The sequence below is a fragment of the Arctopsyche grandis genome, chromosome 5, assembly GCF_051622035.1.
Source record: "Arctopsyche grandis isolate Sample6627 chromosome 5, ASM5162203v2, whole genome shotgun sequence".
NCBI classification, from domain to species: Eukaryota; Metazoa; Arthropoda; class Insecta; order Trichoptera; family Hydropsychidae; genus Arctopsyche; species Arctopsyche grandis.
Window position 1 is genome coordinate 32304391 of NC_135359.1, and position 11392 is coordinate 32315782.

The 11392-nt window shown below is 38.6% G+C and overlaps 1 protein-coding gene across 2 annotated transcripts in view; it reads right to left on the reverse strand.

Annotated features, from left to right (window-relative positions):
* LOC143912013 (uncharacterized) overlaps window positions 1–9758 on the reverse strand; it is a 37307-nt gene extending 27549 nt beyond the window's left edge. The window contains exons 1-3 of one of the 2 annotated variants that reach the window (XM_077431122.1): window positions 9526–9723; window positions 9266–9451; window positions 9044–9188 (exon numbers count right to left, since the gene is read on the reverse strand). In XM_077431122.1, coding sequence (XP_077287248.1) covers window positions 9044–9188; window positions 9266–9451; window positions 9526–9669 — 475 coding nt within the window. In that variant the 5' untranslated portion in view covers window positions 9670–9723. Of the gene's footprint in view, window positions 1–5811; window positions 9189–9265; window positions 9452–9525 lie in introns of those variants that run through there. The other variant, XM_077431121.1, reaches the window with a different exon arrangement.
* Window positions 9759–11392: the final 1634 nt, after the last annotated feature.

Here is an 11392-nt window from a genome sequence, read left to right on the forward strand (position 1 = left end):
GCGTTGTTCGCAAAAATTCCGTACAGCATTCCAGAAGAAATGCAAATCGATATAGTGTACGGCTTATTGTCTCCTTTTTTACGAACCCGTTTGAGCCGAGATAAGATTGCAAATTTCCGAGAATTGAGTCTCCGCGCACACACCATAGAGGAGATGGAGGCCGAGACGCTAGCGGAAGTACCTGAAGCCAGAACAAAGGCAACCCACGACATTCCAAACCGTTCGAGAATCACCGATGGAAATGATGAAGCTGATGATGGAGCAACTTATAGCTTCCCGAACCGCATCTGTCCCCCCCCCCCCGTCATTTCACCTGCCCCGGTCGCGGCGGGAAACTTCGCGAGTTGCAAATCTCGGTTTGCTGGCGACTCATCGGAATCAGTAGAAGCTTTTATTGATGCCATTGAGATATATAAACACTGTTGCTGAATCCCAGACGAGGACGCGCTTCGAGGTTTGCCGATGCTACTCGATAGAGACGCAGCGATTTGGTGGATTGGTATGAAACCTTCCATCCCCACCTGGTACATGACGCTAGAGGCGCTACGAAGCAGCTACGGCGAACGTAGACCAGCTTACAGACTGTTTCTCGAAATTAGCGCTACGAGAAAACAGGAAGGAGAATCGACGGACCTCTTCATCAATCAAAAACGCGCGTTGTTCGCGAAAATGCCGTACAGCATCCCCGAAGAGATGCAGCTAGATATAGTATACGGCCTATTGTCTCCCTTCTTACGAACCCGTTTGAGCCGAGATAGAGTTTCAAATTTCCGAGAATTAAGTCACCACGCACGCCTCATAGAAGAAATGCAAGCCGAAAATACCCGAGCGACAATGACCGAGCGTGGAACAAAGGCGACCCACGACATTCCACACCGTTCGAGACCCGCGCCGGACACAAAGAAGAGCCGTCCCACGACCGGAAGGGACCAAACATTCCAGAGAAAGGAACGAATGGGTGAACAAAGGTCGCGACATCGACCGACGCGTTCTTTCTGCAACAACCGAGGACATTCGGTTGACGAATGTCGGAAGAAAAATGGAACACAGGCGAGACCGCAGATCGCGTGTTACGGATGCGGAGCAGCAGGTGTGACCAAGGTGGACTGTCGTAACCCCCCGACCTGTAACCCGACTGACTGACCTGTAACCCCCCGGTGACCCACTTATCGTCCGTCCTCCGAGCGACGAAGGCACCAGCTCCCGCGAAGACACCGATCCTCGACTGGAGAAAACGCCCGGACCAGAAAAAACGTGACGCGGATCAAGTCCGAAGAGCGGTGAACTGTCGCAACTGTAACCCCCCGGTGACTCACCTATCGTCCGTCCTGAAGGCCACGAAGGTACCAGCTCCCACGAAGACACCGATCCTCGATTGGATATATATATATATATATATATATATATATATATATATATATATATATATATATATATATATATATATATATATATATATATATATATATATATATATATATATATATATATATAACAACGTTTAACAACGAAAGTTTCTATAAGGGAAAGTTGTAAGTATGAAATATTACTTATCATAATTTACTATCACTAAAAACTAACTATCAAAGAATCTGTTCAAAAACTAGTGGATTAAATTGCACAAGAAATCTATGACAAGTTTAAATCACGACCTTCTCAAACTCCAATATTCTCCGAAGTAGCGGCTACAAGCACCGGCTACAGACACATGATGGTGGCGAACACGGTGATCGCTGCAAAATCTACATTTGCCATAGTTCTGGTATACCCTAACAAAGAATCAGGAATTATTTTCCGAATACAGCAAACAATGATTGATTGAATACTCATCCGAATTGAATAGCATCATCCAATGTGGCAAAGGCAAGATTGCCCACATCAGAACATTTTAAAACGATATATACAAAGATCATGAAATAATTCACTGGTGCCACTTCCTCTACCACGAACAAGGAATGAAATCCACACCTCTCAAGAATATCAAAGAACTGGCAACACCAATCAAATGGAAGAATTTTTGCTATGGGATTCTGGTCCAGCGACTATCGATGATGAAAGAATTTCAATTTTCGGGACCCAGAAAAATTTGGATTTTCTTCCTAAAGGGATTCTTATGGACGGAACTTAACAACTTCTCCATTATTTGGCCAGTTCTATACGATACATGGAACTGAACCGGAGGACCCTGATCGGGAACCAGGAAAATCAATTCCGTTACTGTTCATGTTACTTTCCGACAAGACAGCAGGAACGTACGAGAGGGTGTTCAGTAAACTAAAATCACTTCTCCCTGGATGGGAACCCGAGCGAGTGATGCTCGATTTTGAGAGAGCTGTCATTAATTCAGTGGAGACTCAATGGCCGAATGCACAGATAACATGCTGTTTTTTCCATTTGTAACAAAACAATGAAAAAATTAAAGAATTTGGTTTATCCCAATTCTATAACGAAAGCATAGACAATAGAATTAAATTTAAAATAATAGCCAAATTGGCGTTTGTTCCGCCAGAAGATGTATTCAATTGTTGGGAAGAACTTCTACAAATTTTTCAGCCATGGCTTCAAATTCTTACATTAGACGTTCAAGAAAAAATTGAGGACCTCCTGACATATTTCGAAGCAAATTATATAGGGAAAACTATAAAAGTGATGCTCGATTGAATTGAAATTATTATTGGATGTAAAAACGAGGTGGAATTCAATGGCAACTATGATAAGACGATTTATTCAAGTTTACGAAAGTGTAAACATAGCACTAAAAGAATATAATTTCAATACTGTTACCAAGAATGAAATTGATATTTTGAAAAATTTAATTGATGTTCTTACTCCCGTTGAAACCGCAATCAAAGAATTAAGCAAAAATAGTGCATCTTTATTAACAGCAGGAGTTGATAATTTTGATTTAAGAAGTTAGAAGAAATGGGGTCTCAAACAAGAAAAAGTTTTCAAAAATTTTAGAAAACACAATTAACGAAAGACGTAATAAGACGGTAATAATGTGGCGGCTCGCTATATGATATGGTCGAGTTCGGTCACCTGCCTGCGAGTTGGGACCAACTCGGCCGCGTTCAGAGTTGTTACTATCACTTCGTCTTCGGCCGTCATAATAAACCAACGTGCATTAACAAGCCAGTCGTTTCGTTCGTTCCATCCCCTAAAATAACATTACTAATTTACCTAAATACAGGAATTATTCCAAAATCAGACGAAATTTTTAAATATGCTTCAAAATCTGAAATCATATCATTTGCAATTGAACTGATGGAAAAAAATACTAGAGATTGGTTATTTTCAAACAAGAGTGGTTTCAGTCTTCCCAATGATATAGTAACCTCTGATAACGATAAGATTTTTAAGAATAAGCTTGATACTTTTTCTAAAACTAAAGGATTCCTGTAATTCTTCTTTCCCATAATCGTATTTCAGTTATTTTTGTTTATATTTTTTTCCTCTTTTATTTTTATTTTAATATTGTTTTTTTTTTAATATATTTTAATTTTTCTCATTTGATATGCATATATGTATAATTTGTTTAAATATGTTTGATCAAACCCCTTGGGTCTAGCGGCTTTGCCACCTCCCCCAAGTATATTAAATAAATAAATAGTTTCAGAAAGCACTAACTGTACTGACTTTACTGACAGAAAAAAATTAAATTAACACTAACAATTTAGAAACAAGAATTGATAAAAACCATTTCAAAAATTACAGAAAAACCGACTTCCATAAAACAAATAGCCATACATAATATAAAGTTTTTAAAAAATCCGAACATAAACATAAAATTGATATCGCAAGTGGAATACTTGATTCGCAATATTCCGTCGGTGCAAACTGAGAAAAATTTGAAAATTGCCATAGAATATTTCCTATGGCAATGGCTATGGAACAGCTGGACAGCTGGACAGCTGTTCCCTATCTACTCGTGGGATCAAACATCACTAAAATAATTCAAATAAAGGAAGTTATCGAGGAAGTGAGAAAATAAATTAAAGCATTGTGTAAGTTTTTTACAAAGCATAAAAATGGGCATGGAGAGATAAAGGAAATGGTGGCGTCTATCGATGCCCACATGGAAAAAATTAAGAATTGGCAAGAAAAGGAAGCCAGCTGCCAAACCTCCCCGGAGAAGAAGACGAACGGCAAGAGGACGAGTAGCCCTTTTACCCCGAAGAAAAAAGATGAATGCGACCGCCGCCTAAAGCAAAAAAAACCGAAGAAGGCCAAGCCGCGGGAGAAGACGGAGGCACTCATCATCATGCCCGTGAAATGTGCTGACGCGCAGGGTTCTGGTGCGAGTGTCACTGCCACTCCATTCTCTTACGCGGCCGTGAATGAAGCGGAATGGGGGAAGGGCGAAGGGAAGCCCCCGGAGATCCGCTCCATTCGAAGAGGCCCGAAGGACACTCTCATCCTGCGCTTGACAGGAAGAGAGAGCCACGGCGGCGCCCTAGAGGACGTCATTCGGAAGGCTGCAGGAATGACGGCGGAGGTCCGACGGTCGCTCCCCACCCGCCGGTGTTTCGTCAGGGATCTCTATGAGGGTCTCGAATCACGCGACGTGGATGATTCACTCGTACGGGTCCTTGGCACCACGTACCATGAGCAGATGCGAGTGCAGAAGCTGCGCCCAGCCTCCGGAGGTACCTGGTGACCTTGCCCTGCACCACCAAGACCGATACGCTGCTCAAGGAGGGTCGCGTACGAGTCGGACTCGTCAGGTGCAGGGTACGAGAAAAAGTAGACCTGTAGCAGTGCTACCGCTGTCGAGCCTTTGGGCACATTTCTGCTGGTTGCAGGGGCGAAGATAGGTCTTTGCTCTGCAACTGCTGCGGCAAGACGGGGCATAGAGCGGCTGAGTGCAGCGACTCGCCGCACTGTGCACTGCGGGCCGGAGTGCTGCCCATCGTCTAGGAAGCGGACGGTGCGAGGCATTCAGGCAGGCGTTGCTGCGGAGAAAGCGGGTGAGTCAAGTTAAAAATGATTAAATTAACTTGGGACACTGCCGGGCTAAGTGATGAAGGTTTCGTTTGCAACTCAATTGCTAAGTAGTAGTGTGGCTCTTTCATTGAAGTTTTGCCAGGAAAATGTCCCTTCATTTTCAGAATGCGGTCCAACGGCTAATTTTATTCAGTTAATAAATGACATATTTGATATATGCAATATAAGAGGTGACCCCCGTTTGTATGGGTATAAACGTGCCCTCAATAGTGTAAACGAAAGTGTTATTTTTAACAAAATCGAAGAATTTAAATTTTTTTTTAATAGGTTTACATACCATGAAATATATATAAAAATAAAACAAATAAATTCACAGGAATTTGGTTAAAAATATTAATAAACCGGTATTGAAATCTAAATTTAAAACTGGATTTTTAGAATTTAAAAATATACTAACATATCATAAGTTAATAGTTTTAAAAGATAAGGGAGGATTAGTTTATCCGACTAAAGAAGCTATAGAAATTTGCTGCATATGCGAAAAAAATATTTAAATGTGCCAAATTAGCAACAAGTGGTAAAAAAAATTTACTTCCAAAATACAATCTAAATTTTTTCATTAATAAAACGTTAAATCAACTTTTAGGTACCCCGATTACTAGTATATTTGCTCCACATTTTGACAGAAATGCAGAAATTCATATTTTATTGTTAATTTAAGTTTTAATAGAGAAATATTTTTTTACGAGATTACATTTCGAAAGCAAAATGTTTACTTTGAAAGTTAAAGGCGAGAGTGACCGTCGACGCTTTACTAAGCAAATTCTTTTCAACGGTTTTTAATTTGTCTTTTTTTTTTGTTTGTTTGTGTATTAAAACGTTAAATCAACTTTTAGGCAGAGAAATGTAATATTAATAGAAGTGGCTTTAGGTGTTCTTTTGTTGTCAAGTGACATTCTGTCCACGGACAGATCTAAATAATTTTAGCATCAGTCGTATTTGACGCTTCGTGCTCGACGTATGTCCGATAAAAACTTCTCTGTTTGTTTATATTACTCGCAAGATGGGCAAGCATCGGTAAAAATTGCACAATACATTCAAAAACACACAATAAACAACATGGGATACATTTTTATAAGTAAATTGATCCGATTGTATTCCGTGCGATGTAGCGTATTTATAGACACGTACCGCGTAAAATTGACAACAATTATTTATTCGTAAGGGCCCCTCTATTCTTATTACATCTCTCTGCTTTTGGGTACCCCGATTACTAGTATATTTGCTCCACATTTTAACGTTCTCAACATCAATTCATTACAAGAATCCGACGGCAGATGGAAGACTTTCGACTGCTGCGTAAATACCCTGCTGCCCAGCTGGTGACTACCCAACCCTCAACTTCGTTCATAAGGCTATGCATGCTTTCATCCACGCCCGTACCCCCGTGCGACGAGACGCCCTTCCCTCACGCCAGGACGGGCTAAGCATCCATCCCTCATGACTGCATTGCCCGCAATATGCTCCACACCTGGAGTATATACTTGCTGGACTAGAACCGGAGCAACACCAAACACGCACATACACTCTTAGCGGGTGGCCCACAAACAAAACATATATTTTTTGTAATAAAATATATGCATATGTTTTTCAATCTAAAATTTCTAAAAATATAGCTGAAAGCATGGGAATTGAACCTATGTATATTCAATAAAAATCAATATAAAAATATGATTCATAAACTAATAATGTAATTTTTACCGCGTAAGAACAATCTAAGTACCAAACTTTTTATAAAATTGTTGATACCATAAAACAGGCAATATGACAATATGATATAAAGCAGCTCATAAAATTAATTGCTTATTTTCTGTACTATGGAGATTTCCAGTACTTGACGAGAATGATATTCAGATCCAAGCGAAACAACTACATACGTTTTACAATGATGATATCACAGAAAGCTTAGGAGGTGAACTTTTGCATATTTGGGTCAAATTTTTTTCTGAAGCCACAAGAAGCAGCGTGAAAAGGCCAGCCAATTTATTAACCGTTTCTTTCTTTCCCTTTAACTAAATTAAGCATAGAGCAATTAAACTCATTTTTTTAATCACGTAATTTCACGTTTAATTTAATTTATAATAACTTTTATTCAACGTAAATAAGCGAGCACGTAAATACAAAGATTGTTGCAAAATCGGTCAATGAAAAAAAAAACCGCATGCTGGGCATATTGTCACAAATCAAATTTATGTTTTAATATTGCACAGTCATACCGAAATTTAAACCAGTGGTTGATCAATAGTCAATTATAAATTAATCGAAATATCTTCGATTTTCGAGGCGCGTAACTCGACATGCAACAATTCGTGTAAAATACACATGGTTGCCATTTTCCTCTATGTTTTAAATCTCTTCTGCACAAAGCTGTGCAACGGATCTATTAACTATATATATTTTATACGCTTGTATAAAATCATCAATTAATCGAAAATTCTTCGATTTTCGATGTGCGTTCCCACAGTTTGTACGTAGCAATAATCATTATTGCACACATGCTCATAATTTCCACCCGGTTTACATTTTTCTGCACACGAATGTGCAACATCCTTAATGATTATAAAGATATGCAAATATTCGGCATTGAATATCGTTTCTTGCATTTGAAAAAATCCTTCATTGGTAAAAACATTCATAGTTGAATGTCGTCTCTGGATTGTGAAGGTCTCAAAGTATCCAGCAATGAATACTTTGTGGTATTCCCTCACATCCCCGACAACCACATCGGAGAGCTGTGTCGCACCGAAATTGCAACAATAATATATACAGAATTTGAGTTTACAGAATTTAAAATGCTGCAAAAATGTATCCATAGATGTCTCTATGATGTTTATAGTTGGCCTTGAATAATACTTATGTACAATGTTTGACCATAGATGTCGTGTACGGTAAAAAAAAATGGTGCATACCTGTATAAATAAATTGTAAAAACTAATATGGTACTTATAGATTATACGGGCGCATCTGAACATCAAGTATACACACTTACAACCAGTGATTGACGTTACATCGATAAAAATCTTAAATGCATTTGATGTAGATAAAATACATGTCAACATACTGGTCTTATTACATACATACATATTATATATTACATGTGTTTAATACATTGAATTTCTAAGCGAATACCGGATTTGTGTGACTTTTTATATAATGAGATCTTGTATGTCTCACGAGGTCAGAATTTTTGTAGAATGATTTTAGGCAAATTTTACATTCGTGAGGCTTTTCCCCAGTGTGAGATTTTTCATGCACATTAAGGCTAGATTTTTGAGTAAATGATCTCAAACAAATTTCACATTTATACGGCTTATCGCCGGTATGAGATCTTTCGTGTCTCGTAAGGATAGATTTTCGAGAAAAAGACTTAAAAACAAACATCACACTTGTACGGCTTCACGCCAGTGTGAAATCTTTCATGCCTCACAAGATCGGATTTTTGAGCAAACGATTTTAAACAAATCTCACACTGGTATGACATTTCACCGGTATGAAACTTTTTATGTATCGCTATACCGGAAATTTGAGAAAATAATTTAAAACAAATGTTACATTTATAAGGCTTTTCGCCATTGTGAGATCTTTTGTGTATCACAAGGGTAGATTTTCGGGTAAACGCTTTTAAACAAATGTCACATTCATAAAGTCTGTCTTTAGTACGAGACTTTTTATGCATTGCAAGGTTGGTTTTAAGAATAAATGATTTTAAACAAATGTCACATTTATACGGTTTTTCTGCAGGGTGAATTTTCTGATGTACAAAAAGTTTAGATCTGTCAGTAAATAATTTTAAACATATATCACACTCGTGCAGTTTGAATCCAGCATGGTTTTTTATATGAGCAACGAGGTTAGATTTTCTAAAAAACGATTTAAAGCAAATATCGCATATAAATGAGTTTTCTGCATCGTGACACCTCAAATGCCTCACAAGACTGAATTTTCGAGAAAACAAACATTTGTACAGTTTTTCGTGAGAGTGTTGTTGCATGTTTTACAAACTTAAATTCGATAGCAAATGATTTTGAACAAACTTTACAGCTGAATGGTGTATGATTTTTTTGTTGCACTACGAAGTTTTCATCTGAAGTTTCCGCTGGTGCAGGTTCTTCTGACGGAACTCTAATGTCATCTTTTATTTCACCCCCGTATCCGTTCAAATTCATTTTTTTTCTTCTGCATCTCTGTAAAATAAAATGAATGTTAAGCAAATTTTAAATGTATGAAATGTCTTAACAGTGGTAGGTAGAAATCACTTTACCGATAGCACATTAGCACCTGGCTCATTTTCCCACGTTAAATCTTCTAAGAGAACTTCCTCCGTCTTGATATCCAAGCACATGTCTAACTTAAGTTTTGAGGTTAGGTAATTTTGAAGGCAAATGTTTCGAAAATTATTGACACATACAACGCATATGGTATCTGGCAGTCCGCCATTTTTCTTAATCTACAAATGTGAATGGAAGTAATGAGACGGGATCCCGAGGACGTAATTAAAGGTTAAAAGCGACTGAAATCAACCTGCAGCCGAGAGCAGATCCAAATGTGCTGCGCCAGTGGATGAAGATCGTCGTGAATGGAGACGGAAGACTCGGCTGGACCAGAGTAAAGGCAAAGTCTGCATTCCATTGTGCAAAACACTACCTCATCGGAAGAAGCGACCATGCGACTCACAAATTTTGTATTTCTTGTGACATTTGGTCGAGCTATACACAATTTACAGCCATGACTTACAACTTGTCTTTACATATTGCGCGGAATTTGTAGCGAAGTTTGTTGCAATTGGTTTCGACCGTATCCCGGCCTATGGAAACTCAGTTGAGTTTTGAAGAGGATCTTTGTAGGCATATAGTACAACTGAAATGATCTCATCAGGTCACTGCGACACATATCCAGGAAAGTCATTAACGCATGGCACACGCTCGCCTCGTCAAAAGGTCGAAACGTGTTTCTATACACGTGTCTTGGAAACAAAGGAAGAACTCACTGAACCCATAAAAACCACGAACTACGTCCAGGCGTATGAACCCATAAAACCACGCTCGCAGCATAACTAGGGCAGCGCGAGTACCAATAACAAAAGATGTGCACACGACACACTTCAACCCAAAACCTTTTTTAAAGCAACGCAGCAACCTCCACCGGCAGAGTGAGCCTCTGGAGTTCAAACAGATCACTTCTCCGAAGAAACCTCTTCGTACATACAATAACCATTGTACCAATTGAACGCATATAAACGATCCTCTTTCAAACTACACAACACGTGTTTCGTTAGACCGGGATACGGTCAACATACCTTCCCTGTCTTACATCTTTATTGCTCGATTAATACAAGGTGTATTTGTATGTACGGCGAAGTGGGTAGTTGCTTCGTCGGAACTGAACCATAGTCGAGCACCCACAGCTCACCAGCATCTGAGGATGATGCGACAGAGAAATGTTATATTAATAGAAGCGCCCTTTGAAAGAAATTCTTGTTTCAACATGTTTACCGTTTCCATTACTACGCAATTCGCGCATGCTACTACACTCGGAATATAATCAGGGTCATCACCATTGAAGTATAATGTATAGAATAGTCATTCCTAACAAAAGTATCGCTTAAAAGCGAGCCATCGAAGAGAGACAAAAGAGTGAGGAAAAAAAATTCGTGGAAGTGATCGTCCCTTATCGTCCCTTGACGTTCAGGGACGCACGGGCACATACAGATGTTCGGACTTTGTCGAACTAATACTACCACACAATTTCACTAGTAGAGCCTATTTCAAAGAGATCCTACTGCTACAGAGTTTAACAATCAACTGAGCAAAACAGCCGAAATCTCCGTTTGCACGGAGTTTTTGTAGCAACATTTTTGGAAGCTAAGAGCGCTTCTACCCATTCTACTTCAGTGGTCATCACATATTACTACAGAAATAAAAGTCCTTTTTGATAGTTAAATATACGTGTTTTATTTTGATATAGATTTATTTACAATTTATTTATTTATTTATTAGCGGATAATAACAAATTATAAATGAAAATGAAAAATTAAAAAACACAAACAAACAAAAAATTAACAATAAAATATGAGTTTCTGCATTTCCGTTAAAATGTAGAGCAAATATACAAGTAATCGGGGTACCTAAAAGCAGAGAGATGTAATAAGAATAGAGGCGCCCTTACGAATAAATAATTGTTGTCAATTTTACGCGGTACGTCTCTATAAATACGCTACGTCGCACGGAATACAATCGGATCAATTTACTTATAAAAATGTATCCCATGTTGTTTATTGTGTGTTTTTGAATGTATTGTGCAATTTTTACCGATGCTTACCCATCTTGCGAGTAATATAAACAAACAAGTTTTTATCGGACACACGTAGAGCACCAAGCGTCAAATACGA